General features: G+C 57.6%; 2 protein-coding genes across 2 annotated transcripts; one reads left to right on the top strand and one right to left on the bottom strand.

Moving 5' to 3' along the window:
* Positions 1–550: 550 nt before the first annotated feature.
* Positions 551–3,319, bottom strand: RNF26 (ring finger protein 26). Its single transcript, XM_062197197.1, has one exon. It carries the CDS (start codon positions 2,673–2,675, stop codon positions 1,380–1,382), a length of 1,296 nt encoding a protein of 431 aa, XP_062053181.1. The 5' UTR covers positions 2,676–3,319; the 3' UTR covers positions 551–1,379.
* A 9,874-nt stretch (positions 3,320–13,193) lies between these two features.
* On the top strand, positions 13,194–15,037 carry LOC133763925 (serine/threonine-protein kinase MARK2-like). The gene is made up of 4 exons (XM_062197612.1): positions 13,194–14,289; positions 14,392–14,454; positions 14,557–14,619; positions 14,721–15,037. Exons 1-4 carry the CDS (start codon positions 13,194–13,196, stop codon positions 15,035–15,037), a joined length of 1,539 nt encoding a protein of 512 aa, XP_062053596.1.
* Positions 15,038–16,126: the final 1,089 nt, after the last annotated feature.

Genomic DNA, 16,126 nt, shown 5'->3' with positions numbered 1-16,126 from the left:
GGAGGTGGGAAACTCTCCCCCACTGTGCTGGGCATCTCGGGTGGGTGGAGTCACTAAGTCTGAGGCTCCCCCTCCTCAATCCAGGGGGGACAGGGGCTGGGGGGACCTCCCCTCTAATCCAGTTTCCCAGAGGGTTCAACCTCTCACCCCAAGAGAAGGTGGAGGGGCCTCTCAGCCTCTTCTTCCCTGCCCCCTCCCAGAAGGCTGGCCCAGGCACTGTGCTCCCAGACCCCTAACATACAATTAAGGGAACAGCCTGCTCCCCACCAGGAGGTCTCACGGCGCCAGACTCTGACAAGCACCAGCGCCTCCGGGAGCAGAGGGTGGGTTGGATTCCACCCCAGCTCCTAGGAAGCCCGGCACCAGAGGAAAAGCCGGGAAGGCTGACTCAAGGGGCCAGAGAGTTTGCATCCCTCTCCCTGGGCGCTGCACCCTGGCAACAATGGTGAAGACAGAGCGAACCCCAAGGCGCCGGCAGCCTTTCTTCTCTTCCTCCCCCACTCCCAGGACCCGCTGCTGTTCCCGTGCAGATGCACACAGAGGCTGTGAGAACTGTCAACAGAAATTTATTTATTGGAAACTGGGCCGGCAGGACCCCTCGGGGAGCTGCTTCTGAAGACGGCTGTCTCTGTGTTTGGACCCTAGTGAAATGTGCAGTCTGCCTTCCCCAGCACCGGGGAGGATCAGACAGAAGAGAAATGCCATCCTTCGTCGTGACGTGGGGAGACGGGAACGAGGAGAAACCGGGTCAGCCCTCCCGGGGCTCCCCGTGAAGCTGGCGTGGTCCCAAAGCCAGGTGCAGGTGCACACACAGGCACCCACCCCCCCGGGGTTAACTGATCCCAGCTTTCAGATCGGGTTGGGAAGGTGCCTTGCAAGATCACGGCAGGCAGAAGTGGCCCTAGGGGCACCTGAGAGGTGCTCCCCTCAAGCCTTACCCGGGCACAGGGGTTCTGGCTGCACACAGGTTCAGGCCCATTCCAAGACCCCTGAGTTGCCAAAACACCCACACGACACTGATGTGCTGTGGCCGCAGAAGCTGGGGGCAGAGTGGGAAGGAAACAGGGAAAGGACCTACACAACCCCAACGGAACACCAGAAGCGGAGAGGGGCAGCCCCAGAGGCTGGGCCCTGAACGGGCTGTGGGCTCAGCAGCCCCAGGGCCCTTGCATAGTGACACACTCACCACCCTCGGCATCCAGGGCACCCACCGGGGAAGCAGCTCCGGGGCCCTCCCCCACCCAGAGAGTCCCATCTCGATGTCCAAGGTGTATGGCTTGGCGGGGATTCAGGCCAGGATCTGGAGAAGGGGTGCGAATGCTGGCCCAGCGCAGGCACCTGCGTGGAGCACGGAGGGGTGGGCAGCAGGGCGGGGGTGTTCAGAGGTAGACATTGAGGGTCTGCAGGATGCCCCGGCGGCACAGCGGGCAGTTGCGGTGATAGACGGGGTGGCGCATCAGTATCTCGGTGCAGGCCTGGCACAGGCACAGGTGCCGGCAGGGCAGGAGCAGCACCGTCTTGCTTTGGTCCTGGCAGATGACACACTTCTTCCGCTCCTCTTGCTCCTTCAGCAGCTTCCAAGGGTCTTGGCCGGCTGCAGGCTCCTCCTCGTTGAGCCTCTCCCGGCCCCAGGCAGGTGCGGCTCGGAGGCTCCTGGCTTCCTCTTCGGCCTCTGATCTGAACCCTGCTTCAGGGGGAGGATCCTGCGCCCGGGGCCGGGCTGACACCCTTCGAGGGCCCCCCTGGGGGGCTCCAGGGGCCCCTGCCCGGTTTGGCCAGCTTGCCAGCTGCAGGCTGCGACTCCAGACTCGGCGCCAGGCCTCCAAGCCCAGGGCCAGGCGAGACACCCGCACGACGTCCTCCCGGAGCCGGTGGTAGGATGGGCGGGCCTGGAGCTGGCTGAGAGCCCGGGTGGCCAGCCTGAGGGTGAGATCTGGGTGCAACACGGTCACTGTCACTGCCAGCACGCAGGCCAGCACCGCCAGACCAGTGAGATTGACAAACACGAAACTGGCCAGGAGGCGGGCAGATGAGGCCAGCAGCTCCAGCGCTAGTTGACAGGGGGTCCACAGGAGGATGGCCATGGCCACGGCACTGCTGGAAATGTGGGCTAGGAAGGCGGCCACCACGTCCGTCACCCTCCACAGAGGGCCCATCACCGCGTCCCACAGGGCCAGCACCAGGGAGAAGAGGTTCTGAGTGCCAATGAGGCAAATGTTGACCAGACTGTTGATCACATAGGCCACCAGGCTCATAGCAATGGCACAGATGTCACAGGCCTGGCGCAGCAGCGCATGGCCATTGGAGAGCACGCTGAGCACGCCCCGGTGCAGTAACTCCCGGCTCCGCAGTGCCCCGTGCGAGGCCAGGTGTCCCAAGAGCTTCAGGCTCTCCAGGCCAGAACAGCAGCTGTAGAGCAGAGTACACAACGCCTGCAAGCCCCCAACGGTGAGCCGGACCAAGGCTTCGACCACAGCCAGCAGCGAAAGCAGGACTCCACGGCCCAAGTGCAGAAGGCTGGTCAGTACCGTGTGCGGCAGGTTGTAGATGAAGGCCAGGAGCCAGGCCAGGGTAGCCAGGAGGGAGGACACCAGCAGGAAGTTGAGATCCAACACCAAGGTCAGCACGTCCAGTACCAGGCCCACACCATTCACCACCAGGTACACGGCCTCCATGATAGGGCTCCGGAAGTTAGTCTGTCTCCTCGGTGCACGGCGCTGCCAAGGCTGTTAATATTGCTGGAGGCTCAGGGATCTGGAAGGAAGGTGAGCGGCTCTGACCCAGGGGGCACCCAGAATCTGACGAAGATGTGGGCTGCACTAAGCGCAGTCTCAGTATAGGGAAGAGGGGCCAGGGGCCGGGCCAAGACGCCCGGTTACGAAGGCGGGCTGGCTGGGAGGGAAGAGACCACGCATCTCTAAAGGGAAGGCGAGCCGGGCTGGAGGAGACACCCCAGCCTTGCAGGCCTAGTGTGGCGTCCCACGGCCGGGCAGTGGGTCAGCGGAGGAGACCGGGAACGGATGGGATGGGATCGGGCCAGGCCGGGCCGGGGCCGGGGCCGGGTGGGGGCGGCGCAGGCTGGGCGCAGGTCCAGCTACGCAGATGCCCCTGTCCCCGCCCGGCCCCTGTCCTCCCGTTCGCGGCGCTTTGCGCCCAAAGGGGAAGGGGGAGAGGGAGTCAGTCTCAGCAAACCCCAAACGCAGCCTCTACTCCGCTGGGCGCCGCCATCTTGTGTCCGAAGGGGTGGGGCAAAAGGCGTGACAAGGAGAGGGGCACGACGAACTCCGGCCAATCGGGGAGGGCCAGCCGGAGGGACGCCGAGCTGTCATTGGTCCGTTTGAACAGCGCCCAAACAGACGTATTTTCCAAAAGGAGGGGGCGGAGGCGTATTAAAATCCCCGCCCCCGTCGGCGCGGTGATTGGTCCGTTGACGGACAGCGTCGAACTGGGCCCGCCCTAGCCCCGCCACCTAGAAGAGCCGGACCTTGGACTTGGCTAAAAGCGGACGCCGTGCTTCCTCTGGCCCGGAGCCTGAGCTGGGCCGGCTGCGGCCGGAGCTCGCCGCCTGCTCCCCGTCGCTCCAGCCCTGCGTCCTGTCGCTCACGCCACGCCTGCAGCGCGCCGTTCACACAACGAACGGAACCACGGCCTGTTCTCCAGCCGCTCGCGAGGCGAGCCGACTGTTCGGAGGCTCCACGCTGCTGTTCCAAACTGGCTTCTCCGGGTTTTTCCAGAACTCTCGCAGGATCTCCTCGTCCACTGGCGAGAGGCGGCTCAGCTCCCTCGCGGGCGCCCAGCACTGCGAGCGCTCTGGCTGCAGCTGGGTCGGGCTCCGGGCTCCGGGCTCCGTCGGAAGCTGGCCGTTTCTTAATGCCCCGAACGTGTTGGAGACGCCGTCCCGAATACCAGTCTACGGAGACTCCCCTGCGGGTTCTGCGTCAGCCCTGCGCTGCTTCTGCTGATTCTCCTGGACTCCAGAGCGGGCCTGGCCTCCCCACCCCGCCCTGTGCCCTGCGTTCTCCGAGCACCGCAGAGGCACAGCTGAGGGCCGCAGCCCGGACTGCACGGGGGCAGAGCAAGAACTGCAGTGGCTGAACGCCCGCCCGCCTGAGACCCCAACTCAGTGTCTCTCTGGCCCTTCCTCTCCCTCTCCCTCTCTCCTTCTCTAGCTCCCCAGTGTCTGTTACATCGTACTGCAGAATTTCTACGTCCATTGTGAGCACAAAATGCTGACTTCTCCGAACACTGTCTGGTCTGCTGATGTTGTCATTGTCCCCCTGTGCATCCTTTCCCCAGTTTCTTTCTTTTCTTTTTTATTTTATTTATTTATTTTTTTTTTTGACAGGCAGAGTGGACAGTGAGAGAGAGAGAGACAGAGAGAAAGGTCTTCCTTTGCCGTTGGTTCATCCTCCAATGGCCGCTGTGGCCGGTGCACCGCGCTGATCCAAAGCCAGGAGCCAGGTGCTTCTCCTGGTCTCCCATGGGGTGCAGGGCCCAAGCACTTGGGCCATCCTCCACTGCACTCCCGGGCCATAGCAGAGAGCTGGCCTGGAAGAGGGGCAACCGGGACAGAATCCGGCATCCTGACCGGGACTAGAACCCAGTGTGCCGGCGCCGCAGGTGGCGAATTAGCCTATTGAGCCACGGCGCTGGCCCCCAATTTCTTTTTTTAATAAAACTTACTAGTCATTCTTTATTTGAAAGGTGAAGACAGAGAGCAAGATCTTCTATCTGCTGGTTCATGGGGAGCCTGGAACTCAATCCCAGTCTCCCCTCCTGGCTGGCAAGGACCAAGTACCTGAGCCGTCCCCTGCTGCCTCCCACGGTGCACGTTAGCGGGAAGCCAGACCGGAAGCAGAGGCGTCAGGACTTGAACCAGGCACTCCACCACGGATGCAGGCACGCCGGGCGGCAAATGCCCATGCCCCTGTCCCCAGTTGCACATCTTGGGGAACATGCGCTCCTTCCTTCCCAGATTCTAATCCCACCAGCCTTACCCTCTCCTCAGGAGTCTGACTTGCCGGTGTGCTTGCTACCACAGACGGCTTCCCACCCCCACCCCAGCTTCCGAGACATTGCCCTTCCCATCTCCTTCCTGTTCCCATCATAGCCTCCTCTCCCCTGTGCAAGTGGATCTCTAAATCTATATCTTCAGCCTGAACCTCTCTTGCAAAGTTCAGGTTGCCGCTGCTCCCCGGGCACAGGCAGCTCCTGGATGCCCCCTGGTGCTTCATGTGTCTGCACTGTGAGCAAATAAGCAGCAGATCTGCCACCAGGAAGCGTGCCAAGGCCATCTCCGCGTGGGTGGGACCCTCTACGAGAGGATTTCCACCAGCTGGAGACCCAGACCTCCCCTTGGAGTGAGCTGGGATTTTGCCAGTCCAGAGCCACACTTTTTCTCTTGGAGAGTCAGAGGGGGGAGGAGAGAGAGAGAGCACGCCCACCCACTGGTTCACTCCTCAGATGTTCCCAGGTGAACAGGAGCTCAGTCCAGGTCTTCTGATTGCTCGAGCCATCACTGCTGCCTCCTGGGTTCACATTATCAGGAAGCTGGAGCCCAGAGCTGGAGTGGGCACTGAGCCCAGGCACTTCCTCATGGGACACAGGCATCTTAACACCACTTTGAAAGAGCCACAGGCCTGGCCTCCCAGGAGCCCTGGCTGGCAGCCCAGCTGGCCCTAACAGACAACTCCAACTGACTTCAGGGAGGGAGTTCAGACCGCTTTCCCGGGATGAGACCCAGAGATTCGGAAGAAAATGGGCCGATCGTGAGACAACGGAATGCCTGGAGAAGTGACCCTACAGCGGATGAGGTAGGGGCAGGAAGCGGAGCCTGCTGGGAGCCTCCACCTGCCACACCTGCCACTGCTGTGCTAACTGCGGGGCTCTTGTGTGGCTTGGTGAGAGTCCAGCTAGGACGACGGGAGGAAGTTTTAGAGGAAAAGAGAGGTTGAGGATTAAGAGATTGGGCAAAACCAGGAAGGAATGGCTAATTCAGGAGTCCTGCCTGGGGCTGCTGTGTGCACTGTCCCCTTCCCTTCCACCTGCCCACCAGGCATTCAGGAAAATCTGCATCACTGCCACAGCTTTAGACTTAGATGTCTTTTTTTTTTTTTTTTTTTTTTTTTTTAGATTTATCCATTTATTTGAAAGGCAGAGTTTGGCCGGCGCCATGGCTCAACAGGCTAATCCTCCGCCTTACGGCACCGGCACACCAGGTTCTAGTCCCGGTCAGGGCTCCAGCTTCTGTCCCGGTTGCCCCTCTTCCAGGCCAGCTCTCTGCTGTGGCCAGGGAGTGCAGAGGAGGATGGGCCCTTCACCCCATGGGAGACCAGGAGAAGCACCTGGCTCCTGCCATCGGATCAGCGCGGTGCACCGGCCGCAGCGCGCTACCATGGCGGCCATTGGAGGGTGAACCAACGGCAAAAGGAAGACCTTTCTCTCTGTCTCTCTCTCTCACTGTCCACTCTGCCTGTCCAAAAAAAAAAAAAAAAAGGCAGACTTACAGACAGTGAGGGATGAGGGAGAAACAGAGAAAGAGGGCTTCCATCCACTGGTTCACTCCCCAAATGGCTGCAACAGCCAGGGCTGGGCCAGGCTGAAGCCAGGAGCCTGGAGCTTCTTCCAGGTCTCCCACATGGGTGCACGGGCCCAGCACTTAGCCCGTCTTCTGCTGCTTTTCCAGGTGCATTAGCAGGAAGTGGAACAGCCAGGACAGAGCTGAGCGATATAAAGATATCTCTCTCTGCCTCTCAAGTAGGTAAGGATAAATAAACATTAAAAAAGAAGAGGAGGAGGAGCTGACACTGTGGCACGGCAAGTAAAGTGGCCACCTGCAATGCTGGCATCCCATATGGGCGCCGGTTCCTGTCCCAGCCACTCCACTTCTGATCCGGCTCTCTGCTGTGGCCTGGGAAAGCAATAGAAGATGGCCCAAGTGCTTGGGTCCCTGCGCCCACATGCAAGACCTGGAGGAAGCTCCTGGCTCCTGGCTTCGGATGAGCACAGCTCTGGTGGTTGTAGCCAATTGGGGAGTGAACCAGCAGATGGAAGACCTCTCTCTCTGCCTCTCCTTCTCTCTCTGTGTAGCTCTGACTTTCAAATAAATAAATAAATCTCTTTAAAAAATAAGAAGAGATCAATGTAGTATTTACAGTAGTAGCTGAGGAACATTTTGCAATATTGATTCATATTTCCAAAAATTTGTAAATATGTAGGTCTAGATGAAGTGTGCATGCATATTTAACTGGTCTCAGCCCTGTTTTGACTTAAGAATCGAGAGAAAAAACTACTTGCAGGCCTGTGTGAACCTGCAAGGCAGCAAGTTAAGCACCCACCTCATGTTGGAGCACCAGCTCACATCTGATCTGGCTCCCTGCTAATGTGTCTGGGAAGTCACTGAAGATGGCCCAACTGCTTGCCCCTGCCACCCATGTGGGAGACCCAGAGAAGTTCCTGGCTCCTCTCCCTCTCTCCTTCTCTGTCACTCTGCCTTTTGAATAAATAAATAAATCTTAAAAAGATCCTACTTAGAATTTGATTTAAAAGATTGTCAAGGGCAAGTCTATGACAGTGACACCGGTGTGATTGGTAATATAAAGAGGAATGGGACAGAATTTTGGTCAAGAATTCAGAAGCACGTTTTGTGTCATGTGCCCTCCATAACACACAGAACTTGTTAGGAGATACGGCCTGAGTGCATAGTGCATTCCTTTGCCAAAGTAAAAGGATTATATGTAATCTTCTGGATTTGCCCATAGATGGAACATCTTAGAGAAACCTCTATCCCAAGGCCAGTGCTGTGGTGTAGTGGGTAAAGCTGCCACGCAGAAATGCCGGCATCCTACATTGGTGCTGGTTTGAGTCCCCGCTGCTCCACTTCCAGTCCAGCTCCCTGCTAATGTGCCTGGGAAAGCAGCAGATGGCCAAGTCCCTGAGCCCCTGTATCCACTCTGTACCCTGGTAGAAGTTCCTGGTTCCTAGCTTCAGATCGGTCCAGCTCCAGCCGTTGCAGCCATTTAGGGAGTGAACCAGCAGATGGAAGACCTCTCTCTGTCTCTCTTTAATTCTGTCTTTCAAATAAATAAATAATCTTTAAAAAAAAAGAAAAGAAAGAAAAGCCTGTATCACATGTGACTTCATAACCACTTTTGGCTTCATAAAGGGAATGCTGGCCACGTGCAGTTGAATCAAGTCGATTTACTTTAGACAAGAAGGAACCAGAAGAATAAGAAGAGCTCAGCCAAACAACAGATTTGCAAATCATGGTCTCAACTGGAAAACAGAGCTATTCTTGAATGATACTTATTATTAGTACTGTTGACGAGTTGAGTTTAAGTTTGGGTGTTTACGTCTGTCAATAAGTGATACACCAATATTGATCTGTTGTTATTACCTGGACTCCAAGGCTTACATTGTGGTTCACTGGGGATGCGCTGTCCAGTCCATGGTCTGGTCAAGTGCATAATGACATCCGTCTACCATTATAGAATCGTACAGGATCGTTCACTGCCCCAAAAGCCTTGGCACTCTGCCTGCTCCTCCCCTCCTCACCCTAAACTCCTGGCAACCTCGTATCTTTTTACCATGTCTCTCCCAGAACGTCTTACGGTTGAAGTCACAGGATGCCACCTGATTCTCAGATTTCACATTGCGTTCTCTCGCAGAGCAATATGGATTCAAGTTCTCCCCATGTCATTGCTAGCCTGTGACTTTTTCAGGGCTGAGTCATCGCCCCTGTTTGGCTCTACCAGTTCACCATCCTTCCAGCTGTTGGAAGACACCTGGGGTGTTCCCAAGTTTGTGCAATTCTGAATAAAGCTGCTACGAACATTCATGAGTATTTGTATGGACATAAGTTTTCAATTCATTGGTGTAAATACAAACGAGCAAGATGACTGCTTTATATGGATGATGAGGGAATGTTTGATTTTGTAAGACATCATCAAGCTGTCTTCCGAAGCGGCTGCACCTGTTTGTGTTCCCACTGGCAGTGAGACTTCCAGCTGGGCCACGTACTCACTCACCTTTGGTGTCTCCATGGTTCGGCTTCTGGTCATTCTGATAGGCATGGAGTGGTATCGCACTATTGACCTAATTTGCTGTTCCCTGAAGCCATGTGGTGTGGGCACTGGGATGTGTGATTGTTCGCCATCCGTATATCTTCTTTCCTAAGGTCTTTGGCCTATTCTTAAACTGGGTTTCTTGTGTTGTCATTATTGAGTTGGAAGCGCTCTTTGTATGTTTGGGATACTAGTCCTTTACCAGAGGTGTGTTTGCCTTTCTGCCCTGCACACAGCTCAGAGCCCTGTCCCTTTAGGAAGCTCTGAGGCATCGGTCACTCAGGGGGGTGGTCCTGATAACCATGTAACCTTCCAGAGGCACGGGAGTATGACATGACCACCTGCTCAAGCAGGAGCCCCACAGCTCCAGTTCTGTGCCAGGAGAGTTCACAGCAGCAAAGGAGCTGTGACCCATCTTGGGGGAGCATGCATGTAACCTCCCATCTAGAAATATGGTCATTCACTAAGTCCCGCTTCCCCTTCTCAGGAACTTGGAAGAGAAACTGACCAGGGGTGGAGGAAGGGCCACATGCCACAGTTTCCTTGAGGTGGGGGCAGAGGGTCCTGTCTTCTCGAGGAGGCCTCCAGCCATCAATTCAGCTCCCCCAGCTTTGTGCGGGTGGCCATAGATGGTCAAGGTGCGAACATGGGGTTTGGAAGGGTTGGGTGCTACTAAGGGCCCTACTGACCGGAATACCTCACAGAGAATTCCAGGCGCATGGCCTGCCTCTAACCCCTATTGAAGCCGGGCTTCACACTGGGCGGACTGGGAAACAAAGCAGCATGGACACACTGCTCCCCTCCAGATACAGCTGTTGGGCTGCAGAGCTGGTGGATCCCGGACCCCATGAGGCCAGGTGCATGGCCCTCAGGGGAATGGGGCCGTGTTCTCCCTTGACGACGCAGGAGGTGTTGGATAGGACACTGAGAGCTCTGTTGCAATGCACAGCTCTGCTGTTGAAATAAATCAATAAATGTTTTTCAGAAAGTGATAGGGAAGAAAGGCCCCTCCTTTGTGGGACTCTGTGTGTGCATGTTGGGGGGGGCAGGCTTCTCCCGAAGTGAGTCATCAGCCTCCCCAGCTGTCATTAAAACACCGCACTCCCCCACCCCCGGCCCCCATTACTAGAATGGCTGCAAGGACAGGGACTGAGGAAACCAAGTGTCCACGAGAGCTTGGGACAAACCAGGGTGTGCGCCTTCTGGCCGCTGTGGGGCACTGGGGGCCTCCTTTCCGGTTAGGCCTGTGTCCCCTCCCTGGCCCGCCCTGCCCAGGAGGAGGGGGTGCTGCCCTGAGCACAGCGACTGGGACAGAATCCTCACCTCAGCCTGTGCACAGCGCCCCCACAGGAAGACACCGGGATTGCCCGTCAGCAGTAGAAGGAAGAAGCAGGCTGGGTGGCACCCAGGGTGAGATCCTGTGTGGCCATTGGAAAGGATTATTGCCCCACGCAGACACATGGAGTAACCCACCCCCGGTGCTGAGCCAAGGAAGGAGGCAGCCTCAACTTAGAAAATGTGGGCTGGAAAAGATATGCAGACACTGAGGGATCTCATGGGATCTGAGGGTGCCATGGTAAACCTGCATTAGAACTGGGGTCCAGATCTCCAGGACAGGATCAGCCCCAATCATTCATTCCCTCTCTCTCTCTCTGCCCCACCCCAGCCCCTTCTCTCACCTCTCTGTCCCTTGGACTCCATCTTGGACCCAGGCTCTCTTCCCAGGAGAGAGGGCTTCCACCATCCTGGCATTCACAGCCCCCACTGGAAGCCCTCCAGGAGACAGAACTCTTCCTGGTACCTGCGTCTCCTGCCCGGCAGAGCCCTGGCATGGACGCTACCTGCATTATGAGCTCATCCAGCTCAGGCACTGTGACCAGGGGTGGCCACCCAGGGGCTGTGCCTGTGGCCCCTGCCCTTCCTGGCCACGGGTGAGGGTGGGGTTTCGTGTCTGGCTGCCCCGCTAAAGCGACATTGTGTAGACTCTCTGGTGATGAGTAACCTGGCTGCCACTGGTTCTGCATGTCCGCCCCGTTAGCACATGGTCCCCAGCAGACCTTAGCAGGGCAGGAGGGCTTCCATCAGTTCATAAAACACATTCAACACACGAGCAGATTATTTATCACCACCCAGTGACACCAAGTGTGACAAAGGGCTGTGACACCTCTCTGAGGATAAGAAAACTCCTTTACTTGGCTGATATCAGATTGGGAGCGAGAAAGAAACCTTGGTTCTTGGGGGCTGGTGTATGGCACAGTGGGCTAAGACACTGCTTATGATGCCAGCATCCCATAGTTGAAGAGCCTGTTCAAGCCCTGGCTCCGAGCCAGCTCCCTGCTAACAACCTGAGAAACCAGAGGAAGATGGTCCAACATGGGCACCTGCCACCCCTGGGTGGAATTCTAGGCTTTTTAATTAACTTTTTGAAATCTTATTTATTTGAAAGGCAGAGTTACAGAGAGAGGGATAAAGACACAGAAGGACAGGGGCACACACACAAAGAAAGGTGTTAGAGAGAGAGAGAGAGAGAGAGATCTTCCATCTGCAGATTCACATCCCCAATAGCTAGAGTGGCCAAGGCTGTGACAGCCTAAAGCCTGGAACAGGAGATTTCTGGGTCTACAGCATGGGAGAAGTGGCCTAAACATTTGGGTCATCTTTTGCAGCTTTCCCAGGCCCATTAGCAGGGAACTGGATTGGGGATGAAGAAGCCGAGACTCAAACCAGCACCCATATGGATGCCAGCTCTGCACCGCTGGCTTAACTCATTTTTTTTCTAAGATGTATTCCATTTGTGGGAGAGTGAAGAGGGCAAAAAGAGTGCTAGTGAGAGAGAGAAAGAGAGAGAGAGAGAGGGAGGGAACTCCTCCATGATCTGATACAGCCCATGAATGACCTCCAGGACTAGGCCAGGCTGAAGCCAAGAGCCAGGAGTTTTGGTCGTTGTTGTGACAGGAGCCCAAAGCCCCAAGTGCCTGGCAGAGCCTCGATTCCTCCCTACCAGGCGGAGGACAGAATCGGAGGATGTAGCATGGACCCCACTACCTTCTGGGCTTCCAGGGTTTCTGCCGAGAAATCTGACCATGACTTAGGGGAAAAGGGTGACAAAGCCACCTTCCGCTCAGCTCTTGAGATGAGGACAGTGTACCTGGTGGTGTCTTGGGCAACAGAACATGTGTTGAGTTTACCGAGGCCAGAGAAGTTGTTCCATCACTCAGAGACCCATCACTCAGAGGGTAAAGGAAAGGAGGGGATATACTAAGTGGAGACACTAGGAGGTCTTCGAAAGACACAACTTATCATCATATTTAAACTAGAAATTGAAGGCCACCGAAGCCATCTACAGGTTGGAGTTTCTCAAAAGTTAAGTATGCATCCCGATCAGCAACCTAGGCCAAAATCTCTTTGGGTATCGTTTTGATTCAATTAGAAGATTCTGGACAAAACCACTGTGGAGGAACTCCAGCTCCCATTGGTCAATTTCTTGCTCTGACTTCATAATGCCTCACTGTTAGGAACGTCGTATTATTACAGAGTCCCTGGCTGGGCTGGGATTGGTCCGTTTCTCGCTCTGACGTCATAAGGCGCCACTATGTGAGGTGAGCCCCCAAAAAGTATAAATAGCAGCTGCGGGGCCTGGAGTTTCGTCCGCCTTACCCAGAGAGCACTCTTTTTGTGATCTGTGTAACTAGGACCGCAACTAGCCCTTTGCGCTCATTGCTGTTGCTTGTGCTTTTTCTTGGTTGTTTGTTTCTGGCTCTGTTTGGTTTTTGCTTTTTCCCGTTTTGTTTAGTTTGTTGTTTTCCTCCTTGTTGTTGTTTTGCCCATTTGGCCTTTTGTTGCAGTTTTCTTTATTTTTGCTTCCCCCACTCTAGTCAGCTAGCACACTCAGAGTATCAGCAGTCGAGGATTTAGTGGCTTTTCCTCTTTGTTGTTTTCTACTTTCTTGAGATAGAATTGCGGCTTCGCCTCTAGAGCAGTGAGAGTAGCTGGTGCTGTGTCTTAGTCAGCTGGGCAGTCAGGCCCCCGTGGTCCCTTTGTGTTGTAGGTAGTGCAGTGAGGGTCGGTGATTAGCTAGCGTGTGTCGAGCGACTTAGGGAGTCGAGAGAGCGTAGTTAGGTGACCGTCGGCATGGAAGGCCCCTTGGACTTCCATCCTCCTCTGCACGGGTACCGCTTCATATACATGATCGGCTGGGGCGGCTTCGGCCTGGTGAAGCTGGCCCGGCACCTGGCATCAGGGAAGTACGTGGCCGTGAAGATCCTCCTGCGAGACGCATCTCCCAGCAGCCCGCTGTCCGCACAGAGGGAAGCGGACATCCTGAGGAGCCTGCGGCACGACAACATCGTGCGGCTGCTGGAGGAGCGACACACCAGGACGCACCTGTTCCTGGTCATGGAGCTGGCGAGCAGGGGCTCGCTCCAGCACTACGTGCTGCGGCAGGGCGGCCTGGCTGAGGCCGAGGCCAGGGCCCTGTTCAGCCAGGCGCTGGCCGCTGTGAGCTACTGCCATGGGCAGCGCGTGGCGCACCGGGACCTCAAGCTGGGCAACCTGCTGCTGGACGAGCACATGAAGATCAAGCTGGCAGACTTCGGGCTGAGCCTGCGGCTGGAGCAGGGCACGCTGGTAAGGGGCTTCTGGGGGACCCCCGAGTACTGCGCACCAGAGGTTTTCCGCGGGGAGGCCTATGACGCTTTTAAGGCCGACATGTGGAGCCTGGGGGTGGTGCTGTTTGCCATGCTGGAGGCCACGCTGCCCTTCCCTGGCAAGGACACGGACAAGGTGCTGCAGGACGCGGTGCTGTGTGGCATCTACATGGTGCCACGTGGCATCAGCTCAGCCCTGCAGGAGCTGCTGGCGTGGCTGCTCACCGTCGACGCCTCGGGGAGGCCCAGTGCGGAGGACGCCAGGACCCACGGGTGGTTCAGCCCCGGCCGAGAAGCCGCCAAGGAGGACAAGGAGGACGCGGTCGCCCTGCTGCAGCCCCTGGGCGTTCCCCAGGACCCAGAGGCCAGGGAGTACCTGGCGGGCCTCGGCCTGCTGCCAGGCACGGGGACCGAGGGGACGCCAGGCCCTCAGCCCCAGGACCCCGCGTCCCTGCCCAAGTCCTCGCAGAGCAGCAAGCGTCCCCCCATAGAGGACGATGGTTTGGCTCTGGTGTCGGTGTCCAGTGACAGCATGGCCGTCGACGTTTCCTCCGCACAAAGCGACTCCTCCGAGGCCCCCAGTGAGTCTTGTCCTCTCCCTTCCCAGCCCCTCCTGCCTCGGGCCCTCCAGGAGCTGAGCCCAAGGCCCCGAGGTGACCCCACTCTTGACTCTCTCCTACCAGGCCAGCCACAGCAGGAGAGGAGCCCCACTCCCAGCGCTGCCCCCGACTCCCCCAAAGTCTCTGGTGAGTCTTGCCCTCTCCCTCCCAGCCCCAGCCACCTCATGTACTCTTGAGGCTGAGCCCTAGGCCCCCGAGGTGACCCCACTCTTGACTCTCTCCTACCAGGCCAGCCACAGCAGGAGAGGAGCCCTACTCCCAGCGCAGCCCCCGACTCCCCCAAAGTCTCCAGTGAGTCTTGCCCACTCCCCACATCCCCTGCCACGTTGGGGCCTCCAGGAGCTGAGTCCAAGGCCCCCGAGGTGACCCCACTCTTGACTCTCCCCTACCAGGCCAGCCACAGCAGGAGAGGAGCCCTGCTCCCAGCGCAGCCCCCGAGCCAGCCTCCAAGGTGTCGCCCTCCAGCCCCAGTGCCAGGAGCCGTGTGGACCAAGTAGAACCAGAAGCCGCCGCAGCTGCCCGTGAGCCTGAGGGGGCTGGGACCACAGCCACCGCTGACACCACAGCCACCGCTCACACCCCAGACACCACAGCCAGCACCCAGGGCAAGAGGCAGGGCCGGCGCGGGGTCGGCAGGAGGATCCTCCGGTTCCTGCTGAGGGCCTGCTGCATCCTGCCTTCCCGAGGGAGCAGCGTGGCCCCCAAGTAGCCTCGCTCCGCCCCCGTCACCAGGAGCAATGTGCAGGCTGAGCTGACTGAATGTTTTCTTTTCTTGAGCATTTGCAAATGCTTATGAATAAAATTCAAATTGTGCGTGGCTTTTGTCCTGTGTGATGTTTGGGTCCCTGTGTGCACCTTGGGGAGGTGATGGAGGTATGGGCGGGGGCTCTCACGGAAAGACAAACGCTGGGCCATCACACCTGTGTGGGGATCACAGAAGGAATGACCTCATAGAAGTAGAGCATAGAGTGACACCTCCCAGAGGCTGGGCGGGAGAGAGGGAGGGAGGGGGAGTCACTCATCCACATGGCACAGGCACACGAGGGATGGGGTCTGAGGTCTCTGGCACAGCAGGGAGGTCCCAGTCCACAGAGCTGTGCCTGCAGCCAGGAGCCCAGTTGGGGGCTCTGGCCTGAAGCTTCTCCTGGCATTTGACACAAGTTCCCGATGTGGCTCTCGGGTAGGCCAGGCAGAGCCGGGAGGTGTGTCTGCCCCCAGGGCAGGAGAAAGGATGGTAGGACCTGGGCTGGAGGCCAGGAGCCATTCCTCCATGCCCTTCCGCCCATCTCTTCCCCCACCTGCTGCTCCTGCTCTCAGGGACAGAATGTGTCGGCGTTGGGGGTGGGGGGAGGAGCAAGTGGCCCTTTCCCCTGGCAGCCCAGAAGCCCCTCTTCACAGTGGTGACCCCAGGCTGAGGCCTCACCTCCCTCCCTGAGCTTGACCTCGTCCCAAGGCACTGTAGATTGAAAGCGTCAAATCCCTTGGAGCCAGCGCTTTAGTGTAGCGGGTGAAGCCGCCGCCAGCAGCATATGGATGCCGGTTTGAGTCCCGGCTGCTCCACTTCTGATCCAGCTCTCTGCTATGGCCTGGGAAAGCAGCAGGAGATGGCCCAAGTCCTTGGGCCCCTGCACCCACGTGGGAGACCTGGAAGAAGCTCCTGTGCAGAGCCCCACGCCCCTGAAGGCAGAGGCAGAGCTGCTCCCTGTGTCTCTGCCCTTGGCCCTGGACACAGCCCTGCTCCTGGGGCTGGCGGGCGGCACCCCGGACATGCTCGCCCAGGCCCATCTACCAGTCCCAC

The sequence above is a fragment of the Lepus europaeus genome, chromosome 7 (assembly GCF_033115175.1).
Source record: "Lepus europaeus isolate LE1 chromosome 7, mLepTim1.pri, whole genome shotgun sequence".
Taxonomy (NCBI): domain Eukaryota; kingdom Metazoa; phylum Chordata; class Mammalia; order Lagomorpha; family Leporidae; genus Lepus; species Lepus europaeus.
Note: the sequence above shows the minus strand (reverse complement) of the source record. Positions and strands in the feature narration are given on the sequence as shown.

Bases quoted from the DNA above. Each gene is read 5' to 3' on its own strand.
- RNF26 (XM_062197197.1), bottom strand. From the start codon at position 2,675: ATGGAGGCCGTGTACCTGGTGGTGAATGGTGTGGGCCTGGTACTGGAC.
- LOC133763925 (XM_062197612.1), top strand. From the start codon at position 13,194: ATGGAAGGCCCCTTGGACTTCCATCCTCCTCTGCACGGGTACCGCTTC. The intron at 14,290-14,391 runs GTGAGTCTTGTC...CTCTCCTACCAG, and splicing joins CGACTCCTCCGAGGCCCCCA to GCCAGCCACAGCAGGAGAGG. The intron at 14,620-14,720 runs GTGAGTCTTGCC...CTCCCCTACCAG, and splicing joins CGACTCCCCCAAAGTCTCCA to GCCAGCCACAGCAGGAGAGG.